Source organism: Canis aureus, chromosome 1, assembly GCF_053574225.1.
Source record: "Canis aureus isolate CA01 chromosome 1, VMU_Caureus_v.1.0, whole genome shotgun sequence".
Classification (NCBI taxonomy): Eukaryota; Metazoa; Chordata; class Mammalia; order Carnivora; family Canidae; genus Canis; species Canis aureus.
This window is the reverse complement of record NC_135611.1, coordinates 17,783,192-17,805,761: the sequence shown is the minus strand read 5'-3', so window position 1 is coordinate 17,805,761 and position 22,570 is coordinate 17,783,192. Positions and strand designations below refer to the sequence as shown.

At 40.5% G+C, this 22,570-nt stretch overlaps 1 protein-coding gene and 1 pseudogene across 1 annotated transcript in view; one reads left to right on the top strand and one right to left on the bottom strand.

Moving 5' to 3' along the window:
- The window catches only part of MALT1 (MALT1 paracaspase), a 60,965-nt gene that overhangs the window by 13,487 nt on the left and 24,908 nt on the right, over positions 1-22,570 (top strand). The window contains exons 3-9 of the mRNA XM_077876119.1: positions 5,606-5,727; positions 11,907-12,066; positions 15,318-15,496; positions 16,017-16,113; positions 16,639-16,671; positions 19,644-19,670; positions 20,813-20,845. Of these exons, the coding sequence (XP_077732245.1) occupies positions 5,606-5,727; positions 11,907-12,066; positions 15,318-15,496; positions 16,017-16,113; positions 16,639-16,671; positions 19,644-19,670; positions 20,813-20,845 (651 nt within the window). The remainder of the gene's footprint in view (positions 1-5,605; positions 5,728-11,906; positions 12,067-15,317; positions 15,497-16,016; positions 16,114-16,638; positions 16,672-19,643; positions 19,671-20,812; positions 20,846-22,570) is intronic.
- On the bottom strand, positions 6,390-6,966 carry LOC144310536 (small ribosomal subunit protein uS17 pseudogene; annotated as a pseudogene).

Here is a 22,570-nt window from a genome sequence, read left to right as displayed (position 1 = left end):
TGGACATGCTTTGGTTGTGTTGCAGGGAAATTATTGGAGAAAGAGAAATGGTATTTATTCTGGGACAGTATGAGGCACTTTTCAATGAAAACTTAGACATTTTCAGAATAACTATGAAAGAGTTTTAGATAGAAGCTGATGGAGAGAAATGTTTGGTTCGCAGCCTCTGAAGACAGATGTGCCATCGTGTATACAGTGGATCTGTTTCTGGAACAGCTGTTTGTAAATTACCTCAATATTTAAATACATCCTGAGAGAGGCTAACTTAATGGGGAGCTGTAGTGAATCCTTCTGTCAAGTCAAGAACGACCCTAATTTATCTGCTTTGGAATTCCAGCAGGGTTTTTAGTCTTACTGTTCGGTATCATGAATCTGTGATCTGCACAGGTGTGTGTTGGACGCACGATCCTCATGTTCCATCGTACCTAGTTCAGATTCTCCCTGGCTTACAGGAAACCAAGTAACCTCTTTGACTTCTTTGCAGATGTTATCTGAAAATAGGCTTGTTTGTCAGGAAACTGTGCATTCACCCTTTAAAATAGAACTTTCATTTGTGTACCTTGGTACACCCTCCATAGCCCTGTGCCATCTTCTTTCCTTACCTTTGTTCAGCACCTTCTGACTAGTGGGCGCCCCGCGAGGGCGGTTACAGGTTGACCATGGTTCCCTGCCGCACAACACTACGTGGGAGGAAGGAAATTTGTGTGGTGAAGGCATGGGAGGTATTGTGACTTCTTGTCTTTACTACTCACCAAGGGCGGTTTCCGAATCACATTGTGCCTTTCAATTCTCAGTCTTTGAAGCATTAAGTTAATAAATACGTGTATTTATTCGCTGGCTTATTGTAGACTAGGCTACTGAAATTGATGGTGCAGGTGTAAACGGAGCTTGAATGTACATTAGAAATCATGTAGGCTTGTCTCCCACACAAAGGAGGGACACCTTTTAGGACATCCTGGCCGTATGGATCCTTTGTCCATTAAAGTCATTCATTTCTTTGTAAGACACTCTAGGGAGAAAGCCTTTTAAGTTCCATCATTCTTGTCTCTTGTCTCTTTGTATAATAGGAGAGAATATTTGCCGTGGTCCATTTATAAGCACTGCCATGGTACGAGACATTGCACTCTGCCTGACATTCTCCCTTCAGTAAGAGAGGCTCACTGTAGCAGAAGATTAGCATGGGAGGTGCGTTAAGGATCACTGAAAGGGGGGCACCTGGATGGCTCAGTCCGTTAAGTATCTGCCTTTGGCTCAGGTCATGATCCCCAAGTCCCAGGATTGGGCCCGCATCAGGCTCCCTGCTCTGCAGGGAGGCTGCTTCTGCCTCTCCCCCTGCTCCTTTCTCTCACTTGCTCTCTCAAATAAATAAAATCTTTAAAAAAAAAAAAAAAAAAAAAAAGAATCACTGGAGCAGGGGCAGGGGCCAGAGCAGACTCCCCACTGAGCAGGGAGCCTAACATCAGGCTTGATCCCCAGACCCTGGGATCATGACTTGACCCCGGGACCATGACCTGAGCTGAAGGCAGACACTTAACCGACTGAGCCCCCCGGGCGTCCTTGGCGTGTGACTCTTGATTTCACAGTTGTGAGTTGAGGCCCCATGTTGAGCATAGGGATTACTTAAAAATAAAATCTTAGGGGGTCCCTGGGTGGCTCAGCGGTTTAGCGCCTGCCTTTGGCCCAGGATGTAATCCTAGAGTCCCGGGATCAAGTCCCACGTCGGGCTCCTGGCCTCTCTCTCTCTCTCTCTCTCTCTCTCTCTCTCTCGCTGTCTATCATGAATAAATAAATAAATAAATAAATCTTTTTTTTTTTTAAATCTTTAAAAAAAATCACTGGAAAATGCTAGCTAATGTGAAGTGATAGATGTGTTAATTAAGTCAACCGTGGTAATCACTTCATAATGTGTATATGTAATAAATTATCGCAGGATATACCCTAAATGTACGCAACTTTCATTTGTCAAGCATACTTCGATAAAGGTGGAGAAAAAAAATCACTCGCTGGATTAAAACAAAAGCATGGGGATTTTAAAGCTCAAGAAAACCTAGATTGGTATTCTAGTTCTGCCATTTTACAAGGGAAAAAAATTGGTTTCCAAGAGGTTAAATAGTTTACTCAAGGTCATTTGGGTGACCTTTTGCAAATTACTTCATTTTCTTCATAGTAACATAAATTTAATGAATATCTAACTCATATGGTTATTTTGAAAGTTAAAGATCAAAACACCTGGCATATATAAAGCAGTCAGTAAACTGCTGACGTAGTAGTTTTTATTACAGTGATGAAACACAGTCAGTCAACAAATACGTGTGGAACACTCACTGTGTCACCATGTGCCAGGCACTGTTCTGGGTGTCGGGTAAACTGGTGACCAAGACAGGCAAGGTCCTTGCTCTCATGAAGCTTCTGTTTTAGTAGGTGAGGCAGACAAGAAAACACAGGGATTTCAGATGGTTCATGCAGTGAAGACCAGAAAGTGGGGTGAATGTAAGTGAGAAGTGGGGGTGGGGGTAGCTGGTTTAGAGATGTTTCCCAGAGAAGCTAGAGACCTAGATTATGAGAAAGAACGAGCCTGTCATGAAACATCGGGGGGTTTGAGGGGAAATCCAGCAGAGGAGTAGTAAGCAGAAAAGTAGAAAATAGAAAATAGGTTGGCTTCTGAAAAGAGGACCAGTGTGGCTGGAGCAAGGAGGACAGGCAGGGACGAAGTTAGAGAAACCAGTTTATGTAGGACCTTGTGACCTACATGAGAAGTGTGCATTTTATTCCAAGTACAATAGGTCAGGCAAGGGCTTTAATCAGAGGAGTGACATGGATTAATCTGTTTTATTTGATTTTATTTATTTAGAGAGAAAAAGTGTGTGAGGGGGTGGGGGCAGAGGGAAAGAGAGAATCTTTTTTTTTTTTTTTTTTTTTAAGATTTTATTTACTGATTCTTGAGAGACAGAGAGAGAGGCAGAGACACAACACAGGCAGAAGGAGAAGCAGGCTCCCTGCGGGGAGCCCAATGTGGAACTCGATCCCAGGACCCTGGGATCATGACCTGAGCCAAAGGCAGGCGCTCAACTACTGAGCCACCCAGTTGTCCCAAGCCACCCAGTTGTCCCAACATCCACATTTTGAAAGCCCATTTAGCCACAAATCCTATATTCTTCAGATTTATATTTGTTTTCTTCTTTTGTTGTTACAACTTTTTTTCCTTTCTTATCACACATTAAATTTTTAAATCAGAATCTCTTGATCTTGAAGTTGTGACGTACGTCTCTCCTGGCTAAAGAATGGCATTGGGAATGTTAAAGGCAGTGCTGTGAATTTGCCAGCCAAAGTGAGAGTGCTTATCCCTTTTTCTGTCTTTGACATGTACTTTGCCACCAACACAGAGTACAGGTTTCAGAAGAACTGTTACTTCCATATTGTGCTAACTTGGCATCCACATAAAAAATTAATGAATAGGAGAGGTCTCCCTTGGCAAAAGTTTTAAATTCTTTTTTGAGAGGCAAAACCTTTACTAAAGGTTTTCTAGGGTTTCTTCAGACCCTCAAATATAGTAAGTATGCAATAAATATTTATTTATTTTGGTATCTTCCTGGAATGGTTTTCACATACCTGTTTTACCTTATACGCTATTTTTGTCTGGAAAGGTTAGTATCTTTGATATACTGTAAGATTGCTCTTATTTGGATTAACTCCTCTTCAATTGTAATCTTGTTTTGATCCTTTGGATTAGTGGCTTACAGAGGAAGAAGATTCTGTTAACCATATTCAGGATAGATGAGGAAAGAAAATAAACTAGGTGGAGGGAATTCTATTTTGCAAGTTTTAATGACCTTTTCTTCTTCCTTCCTGAAAGCCAACTAACCCAGTTTTGTGTGCTGTAAGCTTGGCAAATGTCAAATTTCCTAACTTTGGTTTTTTTGTGTGTGTTCATTATCTGTTGCATAACAAATAACCCCAAAACCCAAGACTTAATACAACAACTGTTTATTACTTCACAAAATTCTAAGGCTAAGAACCTGGAAATGGCTTAGCTGGGTGTTTTGGGCTCTGGTTTTGGCCCCAGCTGTTGGGGCAGGGCTGCAGCCGTCTGGGCTGACTGGGGTTCAACAGTCCTCTTCTCAGGTGCTTCACTTAAATGGCTCTTGGCAGGAGTCCCACGTTTCTTCCCTTACAGTTTGGGCCTCCCACAGGGCTGCCTGAGTGTCCCCATGACAGGACAGCAGGCTTCCCCAAGGGAGTAATTGAGGGGGGTGTGGGGTGAGGGAATAATTTCATAATTGATTTAGGATTTTCTTTAAAGATGTCCATGTTTTTTGTTTTTTAAAGATTGATTGATTGATTGATTCATGAGAGACACAGAGAGAGGCAGAGACACAGGCAGAGGGAGAAGCAGGCTCCCTGCAGGGAGCCTGATGTGGGACTCGATCCCAGGTCTCCAGGAGCATGCCCTGGGCCAAAGGCAGGCGCTCAGCCTCTGAGCTACCCAGGTGTCCCTAAAGCTGTCCAAGTTTTGATGCTAGTAGTCATTTCTCAGATGAGAAATGTGTGTATCACATGTGTCAGATTTATCCTGCTGTTCTGTTTCCATGCCTTTCTGCATACAGAATGTTTTTTTTTTTTTTTAGATTTTATTTATTCATGAGAGACACCGAGAGAGAGAGAGAGAGAGAGAGAGAGAGAGAGAGAAAGAAAGAGGCAGAGACACAGGCAGAGGGAGAAGCAGACTCCATGCGGGGAGCCCCATGTGGGACTCGATCCTGGAACTCTGGGATCACGCCCTGGGCAAAGGCAGACGCTCAACCACTGAGCCACTCAGGCATTCCTAATTTTTATTTTAATGCTAAATCATAAAAAAAAAAAAAAAGCTAAATCATAGCATTGAAATTAAATGTATTTTGAAGATGTTTTCAGTAGTCAATACCTAGAACAGTGCACCTAACTCAACTGAAATTCCAGCTGTATGAACATTTAGGACCAAGTATTTGAAGAGGTGGCACTGAGAACTGCATCATGACTTGTCTAGCAGGCATCTCTTATAAAGTGCATTCTGGGGGGCGTCTAGGGGGCGCCTGGGGATCTCAGTCGGTTCAGTGTCTGCCTTCAGCTCAGATCATGATCCCAGGGTCCTGAGATTAAGCCCCGTGTCGGGCTCCCTGCCCTGCGTGGAACCTGCTTCTCCCTCTCCCTCTGCCCCTCCCCCTGCTTCTGCTCGCATGCTCTATCTCTCTGTCAAATAAATAAGTAAAATCTAAAAAATAAATAAGTAAAGTGCATCCTGATTTCAGAGGTGTTAGAACATGAAAAAAATATTTCTAAGAATTGTAGAAATATGGCAAACAATTTTCTCCCCCAGTTATGGGAAGTACAGTAGATCAAAGTCTTCTGTGGATGAGTTTCTTTCCTCTTGTTTTTACAAAGCCTGGAACTCACAGATGCACAATCTGATGGGGAAGGAGATATGAATGGGCAGTTTACAACTAGGATGAATATACAGGTTATTTCCAAAATACTCTTTTTTTTTTGGTTTCAGAAATATAAACAAGGAAAACCTCTCTTCCGTGACTTAATTTAACTTTTTTTTTTTTTTTTTTTTTTTTTTTTAAAGGAATAAAGATCACTCTCAACCCAGAATCAAAGGCAGTCTTGGCTGGACAGTTTGTGAAACTATGTTGCCGGGCAACTGGACATCCCTTTGTACAGTATCAGTGGTTTAAAATGAATAAAGAGGTAAGTTTTTAAGTGTATTTTACTTCCTCTGTCATAAGAGAGAATGATAGCAAATTATTTAACGTCATTATCCTCAGTGTGTTTTTTTGAATTTTGCTCTGATAGACCTGGCTGTGGTATTACCGAAGTAGACAATAATCATTATTTTGGTAAGACAATTCCAAAAGTTGTCTTATAAAAAAATGGTGAGCAGGGCACCTGGGTGACTCAGTCTGTTACGCATCTGCTTGCAGCTCATTTCATGATCCAAGGGTCCAGGGATGGAGCCCCACATCCTTTGCACTCTGCACTCAGCAGAAAGTCTGCTTCTCCCTCTCTCTCTGCTCATGTGTACACACTCATGCTCCCTCTCTCTCAAAAAAATAAAATCTTTTTTTTAAAATGGTAAGCGGGGAGATGCCGGTTGGCTCAGTGGTTGAGCATCTGCCTTTGGCTTGGGTCATGATCCCGCGGTCCTGGGATCGAGTTCCTCATCGGGCTGCCTGCAAGGAGCCTGCTTCTTCCTCTGTGTCTCTGCCTCTCTCATGAAGAAATACATAAAATCTTTAAAGAAATAAAATAAAAATGGTAAGCAATAATAAAATCAATTCTCAAGACTTTAAAAATTGTAGAAAATTAGGGTTACTTGGAACAACAATGTTAAAAATAGTAAATATCACCAGTACATTCTAACATGCCATACAGAATTCCTTACAGCAAGTTATGTTCCAACCAAATTATTTTTTAAATAACTTTATCTTCTTTGGTGGTGTGGGTGGACGTCTAACCTCAGAACTTCTGGAATTGCTTCTTGGTGCCAACAGTCTTTGTGACTTTGAGCACATGGAAACAGAGTCTTGCTGAAAGGCCAGCACCTGCCCACCGTGACTGTATTGCCAATCTGGCCGTCCCTGCAGCAGGGGGACAGGTGCACAGATGTGTTCTTATGGTGTTTCTCAGAGTGGTTGTACTTTCAGATGTGGTGGAGGAAGGCCCGGTGGATGATAGTGGTCTCTGCGTCTTCATCCGATCACCACACCAGACTCAGTCTGCCCTCGGATGAAGACATTACCTATAAAGGGGCATTTCTTGTTGATATAGGACCCTCAGTGGCCTCCTTGGACATCTTGAAACCCAGACCAAAGTTTTGATGGTACTGTAGGAGTGTCTTTTTGCCAGTTTCTCCAGCAATCCCTCTTCTTATTTTGAAAGCTGATTTGGCTCCTTTGGGTAGGCATGTTCAGTCTAAATGTCCACCATCTTCCCGACCACCTGAAAAAAAGGCAATCAAAATCTTTAATTGAGGTATTTTTAAGATGACATGGAAGGCAAATAGAAGATTATTCTAAACATTCCATGTAACTATTATATCAAAAGATTTAGGCTAGGAGCACTTGGGTGGCTCAGTGGTTGAGCATCTGCCTTTGGCTCAGGTCACGATCCCAGAGATCCGGGATCGAGTCCCACGTCGGGCTCCCTGCAGGGAGTCTGCTTCTCTCTCTGCCTGTGTCTTTGCCTCTCTCTCTGTGCCTCTCATGAGTAAATAAATAAAATCTTAAAAAAAAAAAATGTAGGCTATTATGGTAGATTCTGAAGTCAAATTCCAGCTAGGAGAGGGGAGCATTATTCCTCCTGTAGAAATACTGTATCCCTGCACCCTCCAGCAAGTAATGCAAAATCACACATTGGAATTCTTTTTTCTTAAAAGTTCTTTGAGCCGCTCTGCCACTGGGCATGTCCCACTGCTCTGGCTCGCCCAGGTTGTGTCTCACTTTGGTAGGCTCCTCTCTTCTCCCTCTCCACCTGCCCTCTCCCCCTGCCATCCTAGATTGTACCTTGAAACTCCATATTCTGGGATCCCTGTGTGGCGCAGCGGTTTAGTGCCTGCCTTTGGCCCAGGGCGTGATCCTGGAGACCCGGGATCGAATCCCACGTCAGGCTCCCGGTGCACGGAGCCTGCTTCTTCCTCTGCCTGTGTCTCTGCCTGTCTCTCTCACTGTGTGCCTATAAGAAAGGAAGGGAGGGAGGAAGGAAGGAAGGAAGGAACTCCATATTCTTTTCAACCTGTTAGTGAAATAACTAAGCTTTCTTCCAAATGCAGTGCTAGGTCTACATTTGCAAACCTGAAACTAAGTTAAAGAGCTATTCTAAGATTATGATCTTTCCTTTAGTGGAATTGATCCTGTGCCTTAGAAGAAATGTGTGGTTTTATACAATTTCCTATTTCCATCCCTTACACACAGGTGAGGTAGGGCGGCTGACCTGCAGTAAAAGATTGTGCATAGGCGTTGGTGCTAGACAGGCCTGGGTTGGAACCCTGAGTGTCCATTATTAGTGACATGAATTTCTGTCCTCCAGGGGTATGAGAATTTAATAGGGCATTTCACGTACCTAGGCTTTCAAGAGATGGTAACTAAAGTTATCTGTAACATCTTCTCAATTGCAAAGTTGCTTTTGTCTTAATAAATGCCTTTTGAGGGAGAAACAATAGATAAAACTTGCTATATTAAGCATGTCTTATACAATGGAATATTCCTCAGCCATTAGAAATGACAAATACCCACCATTTGCTTTGACATGAATGGAACTGGAGGGTATTATGCTGAGTGAAATAAGCCAATCGGAGAAGGACAAACATTATATGGTCTCATTCATTTGGGGAATATAAAAAATAGTGAAAGGGAATAAAGGGGAAAGGAGAGAAAATGAGTGGGAAGTGTCAGAAAGGGAGACAGAACATGAGAGACTCGTAACTCTGGGAAACGAACTAGGGGGTGGTGGAGGGGAGTTGGGCAGGGGGTGGGGGTGGCTGGGTTATGGGCACTGATGGGGGCACATGATGGGATGAACACTGCATGTTATTCTATATGTTGGCAAATATACACCAATAAAAAATAAATTCATAAAAAAAATAAAATAAAGTCCAGGATAAAAAAAAAGCATGTCTTTTGTAAAGTAAGCCCTGACTTGACAAAGGTAAAAATGTAGGCAGGGGGCAGTACTTCTTCAATTCAAAGAGTTGTAATAGATTTTAAAGCCCTCACAAGGTCAAGTTTTGTCAAACTACTTTTATGGTCACGGGGTTATTTTAAGGGATACTCGTTTAACAAGTATTTGGCAAGCACCTGTTTTGTGCCAGGCCATGATCTAAGGCCATGATGACGAAGTGCCGACACACAAGGTCCTGCCTCCCTCGGTGGGGAGCAACAGTAAATAAATAAGAGAATTCTTTGAGTTAAGAACTATGAGGAATATCAGGGTGATCTAAAGTGAGAAGCCACTGACTGTCTTAAGCAGGAGAAGTAACACGATAGAATTTGTGTTTTTAAAACACAATGCTGCTACTTGAAGGGAAGCAAAAGAAAAGCAGAAAGACCAGTTAGCTAATGCCTGTACTAGACTGTCAAGAATGACAGTGTGGACCAGAGTAGGGCAATGGAGAGGGAGCAGAGTGCCCAGGTCAGGTTATGTTAGACGGAGAGTTTTCCACACCTGATAGGTTAGAGGTGGAACGTGAAGAAAAAGGGAAAGAGATCAAGGGTGACCCTTGGATTTTTTACTTGAAGCATCTGGGGACGTGTTATATACCAAGGTATTGAAGATTGGGAAAGAAATGGATTTAAGGAGGTAAATCAAGGATTTGGTTTTAGGAGCATTAAGTTCAAAGCACCTGTTAGACATTTAGGTGAATCATCTAGGCAGTTTGGATATCTGGAGTCAATGAAAGTTTATGTTACAGAAGACCAACCAGTAAAGAGACTAAGAACCTAAAAGAGAGATGGGAGGAAATCCAACAGAAGATGGTATGAAGCCTAAAAGGGAAATTATTTCAAGAAAAAAAAAAGGTAGAGGAGCACATGGGTGGTTCAGCGGTTGAGCATCTGCCTTTGGCTCAGGTCGTGATCCCAGGGTCCTGGATTGAGTCCCCCATCAGGCTCCTGGTGAGGAGCCTGCTTCTCTTTCTGCTTGTGTCTCTTCCCCTGCCCCCCATGAATAAATAAATAAAATCTTTAAAAAAAAGAAAAAAGAAGAAAGATGTAGTTAGCATTCAATGCTGCTGAAGGGGGGGAGTGTGGGTCAAGGGAGATTTGTTTGGGATTTTTTTTCTTATTTAAGATAAAAAGCACTAGGGTATGTTTTCAAGAGTGATACAATAAACGAAGTAGATGGTAAAGTAGAGAGAAAAAGGCAGGAGCAAGGTAAGAGAGGGTGGGATTGGCAGGAAAGAAAAAGTTTCCCTCTGCCCCCCCCCCCTTTTTTTTTTGAGATTTTATTCATTTATTCATGAGAGAGAGAGAGAGGCAGAGACGCAGGCAGAGGGAGAAGCAGGCTCCATGCAGGGAGCCCAATGTAGGACTCAATCCCAGGACCCTGGGATGATGCCCTGAGCCCAAGGTAGACGCTCAACCACTGAGCCACCCAGGTGTCTTCCCTCTGCCCTCTTCTGTTCAGTCTCTGAGTGCTTGTGAATTAAATGACAAAGTACAGATTAACAAGAGAAAAAGTTTATTCCTTTGGGAATTTACAAAGGAGGTAGCTCCATAAATGGTTAAAGTTAGAGCCTCACATACCTGATTTAGTAGGGAAAAGGGAGGAGGGAGAAAGACTTCTAAGAGAGGAACAAATGGGTTTCTTTTAGCACTACAAGGAAATTTCTAGAAGAATAAACAGGAGATAAGGAAGTTTGACCTTATGCAGGTATAAGTGGTCTTCCCATCTTTTTCATGACCATAAAACTCTCCTGGAGAGGGGGTTTGTGGTAGGTTTTTTTCTCCATCTCCTTCCTGAGTAAAGCCACCTGAAGAAGGAATTTATGGTAGCCTCATTTCCCAGAAGTGTCTACTTTTAGTTAGATAAGGGGATCTCTGTGTAAGCTGCCTTTTGGACCTGTTCATCCCAAATGTCTGCAGCTTGAATGAGGCTGCATACCTTCTGGGGTTCTGAGTGGATCCCCACAGATCCTAAGCCCTAGTAGCCTTTGCTAGGAAGATGTGTTTTCTGTTTTAACCAGAGAGAAGAGAGCAGTTATGAAGAGATACATAGATCACTTTGTGATTAGGTGGCAGGAAGAGGAGAGTTTCTATCTGAAGTCGGCAGGATTGTAGAAGGTTTGAGAGAGAGAAAGTATGCATAAATAGTCTAGTAGGAAAGCAGACTTAGTACATTAACACGGTGCCAGGTGCAGCCTGCCATCCGAGTTGTCAAGTCTTCAGCAAAATGCTCTTCCTCTGGTGCAGGTTCTGAGGGGGCGAGAGTTGAATTCCGTTGGTTGGGACTTGAAGGGGGGTACTTTTGAAAGGGAGCTAATGTACTATAACAAGGCACTCAACTGAGCGTCTTGGCAATGTGCTGGAAGTGAGTGGCACTTATAAATTGATGAGAGCAGCAAAGCAGAAAGAAATCAGTGTCGTGACCAGAGCCCTGGGGAAGACCTTGGCCATTCTTTCCCATACTTGACCATGTTTATTCATGCAGGTACAAGTAGTGTTCTTTTTTTTTTTTAAGATTTTATTTATTTATTCATGAGAGAGAGAGAGAGAGAGAGAGAGAGACAGGCAGAGGGAGAAGCAGATTCCATGCAGGGAGGCCAATGTGGAACTCGATCCCAAGACCCCAGGATCACGCCCTGGGCTGAAGGCAGTGCTTAACCATTGAGCCACTTGGGCTGCCCTACAAGTAGTCTTCTGACATGCTTTCCATAGCCCTACTCTGCCCAGACCCTGAAAGAAGAGTAGTGTTAAGGGGTCTATCCTCTTACAGAATTTTGCAGCTGAAAAAGTAGGGTCCCAAGGTGAAATATCTTGCTTATGTACTCACAGCTAATTTGACCAGAACTGAAATTAATAGCCAAGCCTAACTTTTCTGTGTTACTTATAAATTTGCTGTTGTAGGTTCTTTAAATACTAAGATGTGAATAGTTTTAAATGACAGAACAGATACTTTCTGTTAGTTTTTGGAAGATCAATGGGAGAGAGCTTAACTCTCTGCTTAATGGATTTGTAAGAGTGTGGATTTCTAAGACTTTAGTCTTAAATCATTCAAAATGTTTGTTTTTTTAAGCAAAAAATATTTTAGAACTTGGGAAAAAGTATGCTTTTGACAGCTCCAAAGAAGTCAACATATTTTTTTGCATGACACATTTCTCTAAGGTATGTTTTGATGAATCATTCATTTACATTCTCTTACTGATTCTTTCACAGATTCCGAACGGAAATGCATCAGAACTCATTTTTAACACAGTACATGTAAAAGATGCAGGCTTTTATGTCTGTCGAGTTAATAATAATTTCACCTTTGAATTCAGCCAGTGGTCACAGCTGGATGTTTGTGATGTCACAGAAGTAACAGGAAGCTTCCAGGGTAAGTGATAAATGAAGTTGAATACTGGCATAGAAATTGCCTTATTTTATTTCGAACGTTTACTTTAGTTTCACAGTATCACAAACAGTATTGGCAGCTCAGGTACATACTTACCACCAACAGAAGGTCACCAGTTGCTCACACTTTAGCCCATGTGCTTTAATCCCTTCTCTGTGGACATGTAGACAAGCAGATGCCTTCGACTGGCCCTGCTGCTGGCCCCTGCAAACAGTCTTCTTTCTTTCTTTCTACACTCTATAGCTTCCTCCCAAACTGTTATATTACAGAATCGCATTTTGGAATAAAACCTCTAGAGTTGGGGGATCCCTGGCTGGCTCGGCGGTTTGGTGCCTGCCTTTGGCCCGGGGCGTGGTGCTGGAGACCCGGGATCAAGTCCCACGTCGGGCTCCTGCATGGAGCCTGCTTCTCCCTCTGCCTGTGTCTCTGCCTCTCTCTCTCTCTCTCTCTCTCTGTGTCTGTCATGATAAATAAAATATTAAAAAAAAAAAAAAAAAAAAAAAACTCTAGAGTTGCTGTTTCATGCTGTTGCCATGAAAGGGCTCAGGTAACATATCATTCCCTGCAGTAAAGCATTTCATCAGATTTTCTGTTCTCTGTCATCCAGCCTTTTAGTCCAGTAACTAGTACTGATTTAAAAAATCTGCCTGGGGCAGCCCAAGTGGCTCGGTGGTTTAGCACCACCTTCAGGCAAGGGCCTGATCCTGGGGACCCGGGATCGAGTTCTACATCAGGCTCCCTGCATGGAGCCTGCTTCTCTCTCTACCTGTGTCTCTGCCTCTTGCTCTCTTTCTCTTTCTCTCTCTGTGTTTCTCATGAATAAATAAATAAAATCTTTTAAAAAATAAAGAAAAATAAAAAAATCCGCCTATTCTAAAGAGTAGTTTTTGTTTTGTTTTGTTTTGTTTTTTGAGCTTAATTCCTTTATTTAATTATACATAAAGCTACCATATGGGTCCTTGACAATTAAGATAGAAAAGGGACAAAGTCTTCCCCAACAACAAAAAGGGAAAATAAACCATTTCTATTCCTTCTATATAGTAGTACTTTGTTGAGTACTGATGGAATATATCAATCAGAAGCAATAATTTTAATGTGTTGGTAAAATATAGTTCCTTTTGGTATATATTTTGCTTTGATATATATATAGAGATACTGTAATGAAGTTGTGTGACTTCATCTTACTCTCATTTGTAATACATTTATACAAAAAAAGAAAAAAAAAGATAAATCCTACTGGAGGAGGACCTTTATCAGAGATATGCCCGCCTATTCTAAAATCTGCCTATTCTAAAGAGCAGATGGTATTTTCTGTATTCACATTCACAGTCAAGAATCATATTCTTTGTCATTTTGCCAGACGAAAAGAGTAGGTGGGAAACAGACTTTTTGTTACCAGTCTATCTTCTGTATTCTTTGCTCTCAAATTTAGCTTTTCCTACACCTAAATAAATAATCTCTAAAAATAGTCATGATTAATTTAAAGGAATTATTTATATCTTTCTAGAATTTTTCCATGCATGTAATGAACTTTAGTATGTTTATAAATGAAATCCTGTTCATTGGAACACCTGGTGGCTCAGCAGTTGAGCATCTGCCTTTGGCCCAGGGTGTGATCCTGGAGTCCTGGGATCGAGTCCCACGTCAGGCTCCCTGCATGGAGCCTGCTTCTCCCTCTGCCTGTGTCTCTGCCTCTCTCTCTCTGTCTCTCATGAATAAATAAATAAAATCTTTTTTTAAAAATCCTGTTCATTCAGCAAAAACCAATCACTTGCAATGTGTGAGACGCTAAGTTTCATGATGGAGACTTGGTATTGTGTTAACACTAACAAGTCCTCCTTCCTCAAGGACCTTATAGCAACACGTGAGCATTCAATAAATAATGCTTTCTGGGGGCACCTGGGTGGCTCAGTTAAGCATTGGACTCTTGATTTTGGTTCAGGCCATGATAATCAGGGTCATGAGATCGAGCCCTCCATTGGGCTCCATGCTAGTTAAGATTCTCTCTCTCCCTTTGCCCCTCCTACACACACATGCACATGCTCTCTTTCTCTAAAATAAATAAATCTTTAGGAAAATAATAGTAATAATGCTTTCTGATGTCTGTCTCAGGAAGAAATGCTAGTGATAATGCATCCATATTTATTCCATGCTAATAACAAAACTTTATTTATTTATTTATTTAAGATTTTATTTATTTATTTTACAGCACGCAAGAGAGCACAAGCAGGGGGAGGGGCAGAGGGAGAGAGAGAAGCAAGCTCCCGCCAAGCAGGGAGCCCTGATGCTGATTCAGGGATGGATCCCAGGACCCCGGGACCATGATCTGAGCCGAAGACAGACACTCAACCAGCTGAGCCACCCAGGCCTCCCCCAAAACTCTTTTTAATAAGTTAAATCAAACAGTAGAATATAGAACTTTCTGTGTTGAGTGTGAATATCACTCAAGATGTTAATAAGCTGTTTGCCCTCACCAGAAAGAATCTATAATCAAACACATGTGGAAACCACTTGAACTATTTTGCCTTTTTATTTTTTTAAAGATTTTATTTATTTGTTTGAGAGAGAAAGAGGAGGGGCAGAGGGAGAGGGAGAAGCGGGCTCTCCCCACTGAGCAGGGAGCCCAATGTAAGACTCGAACCCCAGATCCTGAGATCATGACCTAAGCTGAAGGCAGATACGTAACTGACTGAGCCACTTTGCCCTTTTAAATGTACAAAGCAGGCAGCCCGGGTGGCTCAGTGGTTTAGCACCGCCTTCAGCCCAGGGCCTGATCCTGGAGACCTGGGATCGAGTCCCACGTTGGGCTCCCTGCATGGAGTCTGCTTCTCCCTCTGCCTGTGTCTCTACCCCTCCCCCCCGTGTGCATCTCTCCTGAATAAATAAATATAATATTTTAAAAATAATAATTAATAAACAAAGCATACTAACACTTAAAGCTCTGAGAAGTCCTTAAAAAAAGCTCTGAGAAGCCCTTCCAAAAAAAACAACCTGTTTAACTCTGTTTAACCCAGGATTTTCTAAGTATATTTGTCTTCAGCATCCTTTTATCCACAGAACATCTCTCAGAAGTGCCACAGCTTTATGCAACATAGTTTTGGGAGGTATTATTAAAGATCATTAAAAAATTAACTTGAAAACACTTTTGGTTTTTTTTAGTAAAGGGGAAAACAATTTTATTATTAAGCTAGAGGTTTTATTTATGTTCAGTAATGTTTTTCTTTTAATTTAAGGAAGTTCAGATGGCATCTCTGAATCCAAGTTGCAAATCTGTGTCGAACCAAGGTCCCAAAGGCTAATGCCTGGCAGTACATTGGTCTTACAGTGTGTTGCTGTTGGAAGCCCTATTCCTCACTACCAGTGGTTCAAAAATGAGTCACCATTAATACATGAGACGAAAAAGCTATACATGGTAAGAAGTTGGTAATTTGGGGTTTTTTTGTGTTGACATGTAAAATATTATAATTGAAAATTAAGACAAACATTAAAGTTCATATTCATCAGGGTGTCTTAATGTTTTCCTTTTTACTCAGTATTAACTCACTCTTATATTTACAAAAGTGCTATAACATAGCACCAGCCCATATCTAAGGGCTTATTCTAAAATGTCGTATAGGGGCACCTGGCTGACTCAGTTGATGGAGCATACAGCTCTTCATTGTGGGGTTGTAAGTTCGAGCCCCATGCTGAGTATAGAGATTACTCTAAAAATAAAAACCTTAAAATGTCGAATAGTACTACACCTCGCTTACCATGATTGGAATCATTGTATCATTTGCCTGCTTATATTTAACATAAGATATAGAAATAATCTAAGAAATGCCTAAAGTCCTCTGAAATGTTCTAGGTTTTTTTCCCTAATTCAGAACTTCTACAAGCCAATTAAATTGAAAGAAAATGTGTGTGTGTATGTGTTCTGATATTGATAATAGGTACCTTATGTGGATCTGGAACATCAGGGAATCTATTGGTGTCATGTATATAATGATCGAGACAGTCAGGATAGCAAGAAGGTGGAAATCATCATAGGTAAGCACTCTTACTCAGTGTTCTGACAAATGGATATAAGTTATGCAAGATGAAACATTGAAGCAATGGAAATTCTTTACCCCATTCTATTTAATGGGGGGTTAAGTATTCAGTTATATTGTTTATACAGAAACAGAATACATAAATTCACAATCATAAACATTTGTGGCCAAAAAAAGTATTCTTTAAGACTTTAGTTATAAGAAATCTGGTTTAAATGGGAAAAGATGTTTAATAAAACATTAAAAAAAAAAAAAAAAAAAACATTTTAAGAACCAGGTATCCCAGGCATAGAGAGGAAAGAATGATCGTTAACCAACAGCCCCCATTATGAAGTTCGTAATGTGGTAGTTTGCGCTGTTGAAGCTTAATGCATTTATACTTAGGTTGTCACCAGTAGGAGAGTTGCAGCGTGTGTTGGTATGCAACATATTTCTGTGATATTTGTTTCTCTGTCTACCTGATGGCCGCCCTTCCTAAGATCATGAATTACAGTATATTCACATCTGTTTTCTCTGATACAAGGAAGAGCAGATGAGGCAGTGGAGTGCACTGAAGGTAGAGTAATCCTTTGGTTTGAAAGCACGTATCCTGCATGCTGGTTCCTCTGGGGATTGGTGGAGTGCTCTAGCCTGCGCGCGCAGTCATGGAAAAAATACTAGCTCTAAGAAGGGTGAAATTTCACGGAGTCTCAGGGTTTTGTAAATTGCCAAGGACACTGTTAAACTGACACACTTAAAGTAACTAATTTTCCGTTGATTTTCTACCGCACGTAAGAATAGTGTTTCTGCACATCATATGAATAGGGAGCATTTGCAGTTAATTCTTAATGTTAATTTTTTACAGAATTACAAACTAATTTTTAGTAATTTGTTCAAATTTAATTTGAAATTTGTTCAAAAGACTGGTGGCATACTACCATGGATAATGGTTTAAATGATTTTAGCCATCCTTTTAGCCATGATTATCAGCTGCTCAGATGTGCATGTGGCTTCCGTGTCAGTTTCAGGACAGGCAATTTCCTGTTGAACACATGTCTTATCAAATATCTAATATTTCTATTTCAATATAAAATTGGTAAGATCCATTTTCTGAAACTCCAAGTCTGTACATTAATCTACTATGTCATCTTTACCATAATATATAGAGAGACAACTGGGAAATCTGTTTCAACATAAACTTTTAAATTTGTTTCAGTTATGCAAAGCATTGTATAGAAGTTCTAATGAGTACATTTTAATACTTACGTTACCTTCTCTTAGTACATCACATTGTTTTACAAAATTTTGTTTGCAGATAGCAAAGTATTTTTTCAATGTCTGCTTCTTTAAACTATTGTATAATCTTGGGGTCTACTTGGGTAAAGTGAAAAAAAAAACTTGAATGTTGTATTTCCTGGGTTTTCCTGTCTTTCATATCTCTGTGGTGTCACACTGAAATGCTATAATTACTATGTTCGTCCTAATGCATACGTTTGAACAGGAGTTCTCTAGCATAAGGGGGATTCCAGTCCTGTTGTCTATAGAGGCCTTACACGAGGGAAGCATATGAAGAAATCTTCAAAAACTCCTCTTCCTTTTCTTACTTCTTTTTGCCTAATTGCATGATTTCTAAACTTTTCCAAAGTTGTATATATCTAAGAACAGATATAAAGTGGCACTGCTGTTTGGCTTCGAGGTATTGCATGGAAATTACCACCTTTGCTGTGCTGTTTCTTTCCCTGTATGATCATCTCTATAGTTTTTACAGTAGCAAACACAGTCAAATTCTCATTTTCACATAAACCTATCAGCACATTTCGAGATGAAGATCCAACTATGGAACCACTTCAGAAACTTCAAATGGGAGGATTAGATCCAACTTTTCTTTCGAAAAAAAGTGTGAAGGTTGAGATGTTTTATAATTGATGGATTGACACATACCCTTAACAGTATCCTACATCGTATCTTTTTTTTTTTCACCGCAGAACATATCACTTATTTCACTTTATGTATTTTATTTTATTTATTTTATTTATTTTATTTTTTTTTTCACTTTATGTATTTTATTAAAGGTAGTCGATCAGGACAAAAGATGGGGATTGAATAAGTGAAGTCAGGGGATTTTTTTTAGGGCAGTGAAACAAGTCTGATCATTGTAATGGTGAATACATGTATGCAAGTTTTTTAAATCATTTAGTGGGAGGTCAGGGGAGGGGGAATCCCAGAATGGAATGAAGAATATGACCAAAGAATCTAAATGCGTTACAAATGTATGCAGCAACCTCAGTGAAGAGGGGAAGGAGGAACAAGGTGCCGACCTCAGTAACTAGAAATGAATGAAGTCTCTAAGACAAGAGACAAAAGAAATTGTACAGAGCCTTGTACTCTAGTTGTTGATACTCTTTCATGGGTTTTACGTTATAGATAAGAGTTAAATTCCTCTGTGACTCTTATGAACAGTGTAACATTTGTAATTTATTGCTAATGCTAATTTGCATCTTCATAAGATTTGCAAAGGAAAAATAGATGGCTGTAATGTCATGGGTATTTGCTTAAATGATTGTATCTGTCCTTTCACCAGAGAGTACAGGTTAATAATCCTGAAACCACTGTACCTCCAAAAACACATTATACCCGTCTAAGCACGAGGAAAATATCAACTAATCCAAATTGAGAGACATTCCACAAAGTACCTCACCAGTAATCTTCACAACTGTCAAGACCATCAAAAACAGGGAAAACCTAGGGACGCCTGGGTGGCTCAGTGGTTGAGCATCTGCCTTTGACTCAGGGCCTGATCCCAGATTCCCAGGATCGAGTCCCACACTGGGCTCCTTGTATGGAGCCTGCTTCTCTCTCTGCCTGTGTCTCTGCCTTTCTCCCTCTCTCTCTCTCTCTGTGTCTCTCATGAATAAATAAATAAAATATTAAAAAAAAAAAAAAGGAAAAGCCTAAGACACTCACAACAAAGAGCCCAAGGAGACATAAGAAAATGTAATGTGGCATCCTGAATGAGGTCCCGGGGGGAAAAAAGAACATGAGTCATTTATTAGTTGTGACAAATACACCTTACTAAACATAAGATGTTAAAATAGGGAGGCAAGGTATGATGTATACGGGAACTCTTCTTTACTCGTTTCACATCTCAAATTCTTCCAAAATTAAAAGTTTACTAGAAAAAATCATTTGAGATTGTTTCTTAGTTTCACAGAGTTTTCGATTGAGGCCAAAGACCTGTCCCTTGACTGTTTTTGTCTCAAAAGACCAGAATATCTAAAACTTTGAACAAATGATGAATGAGTCTGTTCTGCTTTTTGTCATTTAACGAAAGTAGCAATAGCTCAGAAGTCCTACACGTATCAACAGTAACATTCTCTCACGCTTAGTAGTTGCATGGCTTCTCCCTGAAGGCATTTGAAAAGTTCTAAACTAATGAAATATTACAACATAATTTAATAGCTTGAAACCTACTTCTCTGATTAGTCTTACAACTTATGCTAAATTGGTGGTTCGATTATATAAAACTGATCTATTTTCTCTTCATTTTAGATGAATTAGATAATCTTGGACATCCTGGTGAGTAATATAAAACATTAGCTTGAATACAATAACTAGATAATCTTTTGCTATAGCAGTCTTAGTAATTTTTTCCTTTATTAAAATAATACAGTTTAGGGTTGAAATTAATACTTACGTGAAGGATAATTTCATGCAAGTAAAATATTAAACATTCTAGATTGTAAGACGACCGAAAAGTATACAGCAGCAGAATATATCAACGTATATTTTTATCATTGTGTATGACTCTAGGTCATAAAAAGGCAGTTAATGGAGTATCTTTATCTGAAGTAAAAGATGTGTGAGTGGGGAGAAATAGAGGGTCGTGGACCATTAGGAGACTGACACAGGGACACCTTAGAGGCTCAGTCAGTTGGTGGTCTACCTTCAGCTCAGGTCATGATCTCAGGGTCCTGGGATCGAGTCCCTCCTCAGGCTCCCTGCTCAGCAAGGAACCTGCTTCTCCCTCTCCCGCTGCCCGCCACTCCCCCTGCTTGGGCTCACTCTCTACCTCTGTCAAATAAATAAATAAAATCTAAAACACAAAAAACCCAGAATTACCCTGTCTATAATAATGGACACATTACTGACTCAACTCCCATCTTTCCCTGCATGGTCCTTGGGGTGGGAGGTTTCTCATTCTATGTATATAGATGGCAAAGTGTGCAGACTGTGGAGTGAGGCTTACTAGTTCAATTACAAGTGACTCACTCAATCTCTCTGTGCCTCAGATTCCTTATGTATATAATGGAGGAAGTATGTATCTTAGACAAGGTGAAGCTTATTTAAATCCATTTTATTTAAAGCACATAGAACAGTTCCTGGCAAGCCTTTGGTAACTGCTAACCATTCCTGCACTGCTTATTACCACCACCCACCATTTTCAGACTACTTTCTACCTAGCATATCAAAGATTACTGCCCCCAGCTGTGGTAGTTAATTACTGAAAACATTCCCCTGCCCTCATTCTAACTCTGTCTGTCCAGGTGTGTTAATCAAAAATCTGAAAATATTAAAATTGTTAGTTAGCTGTTAGAAACCACATTCTGTCTTTTGATGCTTCTGCTATTGTTCATTTTTTCCATTGGTCTTTAACCCTGCAGATATTTGTATCATGGACAATAACACCTTATCTTTTTTCCATTTTTATCTTTTTGTAGACAATAAAGAGCAAACAGCTGATCAGCCTTTGGGTGAGTAGAGCTTTAAAATGCTTGGTCACAGGGCTCCTGGGTGGCTTGGTTGGTTAAGTGTCTGACTCTTGATTTTAGTTCAGGTCTCAGTCTCAGGATCATGAGTTCAAGCCTCATGTTGGGCTCCACACTGGACATAGAACCTACTTAATAAAATAAAATGCTTGGTTAAAATAGGGGCATCCGGGATCCCTGGGTGGCGCAGTGGTTTAGCGCCTGCCTTTGGCCCAGGGCATGATCCTGGAGACCTGGGATCGAGTCCCACGTCGGGCTCCCGGTGCATGGAGCCTGCTTCTCCCTCTGCCTATGTCTCTGCCTCTCTCTCTGTGTGTGTGACTATCATAAATAAATAAAAAATTCAAAAAAAAAAAAAAATAGGGGCATCCAACTTGGTTTTAGCTCAGGTCCTGATCCCACAGAGTCTGCTCAAGATTCTCTCTCTCTTTCTCCTTCTGCCCCTCCCAGCCCCTCTCATGAGCTTTCTCTCCGTCTCAAATGAATAAATGAAAAATATTTTTTTAAATAAATAAATAAATAAAATGCTTGGTCAAAATGCAACTTTATAGTGCTTTTATGGTGATCATGAAGGGATTCAAGATATTTTAATTTGACATTTTGAATATTTAAATGACACTGAGACCAAATGTTTTATTTTGGATATTTGTAAAAGAAATTCTAGAACAGGGAGCTTTAAAAGATTATGAATTCAGTTTCTGGGACCTAGTCAACTTCTGTGGGGTGATTTCTTTGTTTTAGCAACATGCAAGCAAACAAATAAGTAAACCAGGAACCTGCACATGTTACACAGAAGTGATTAATACTATCTCTTGGTGCAGTTAGAGATTGGAGAAGCAGCAGAGAGGTTGCAATAGCAGTTCTATATTTTAAAGGATGAATAGAGGGGCACCTGGTTGGCTTGGTGAGTGGAGCATGTGACTCTTGATCTCAGGGTTGTGAGTTCAAGCCCCATATTGGATATAAAGATTACTTAAAAATTTAAAAAAAAAAAAACTGTTTTAAGAAAAGATGAACAGAAGGACCTTCCAGACATAGGGAGCAAATTTAGATTTCTGCGTTCTTTTGAAAAGTGGTAGCTTTTGAGGGTAGCTGTGCTAAAGTGTGGCTGCCCCTTTAAACAGGATTTGTGCTCCTCTGTTTTCCTGTTGTACAACTGTGGGCCTACTTCACTCTCTCCCCTCCCTGTCCTCCTCCTTCCCCATGTGATATTGCCATGTAGCTAAATTTCTTTACATGGTGGCTGGGTCTCAAAGGTGTGAATCTTCCAAACTTCCTAGGGTTTAGATCCAGAACTGGCAAGTCTCACACCAAATTATGTTGTTCAGAGAGAATTAGGGGCTGCCCACATTCAGGGTGGGGGGGCTGGGGTGCAGTTCTGTACCCTGAGGACAAGGATAGCGTGGCTCCTCAGAGGTCCTCCCTTTTACCCCATCTGGGGAAGTAGGCTTAGACTTTACTCTGTAGGACACAGAGATTAAAAGATTGTGTGCAAACCAACAAGAACTGTATATTCAGTCAAATTTGATGCTAATACTCAATTTTTAATAGCCAAAGATTTTTTTATTTAGCAAATACCTAAATAGCACTTAATCTGTGTCAGGTTCTTTCCAGGTGCTTAAGAATATTATTTATTTTGGATGAGACAAGATGAATAACACACTGTTAGAATAATTTCTGACGTGGAATTAGTGCTGTAACATTGTGCCG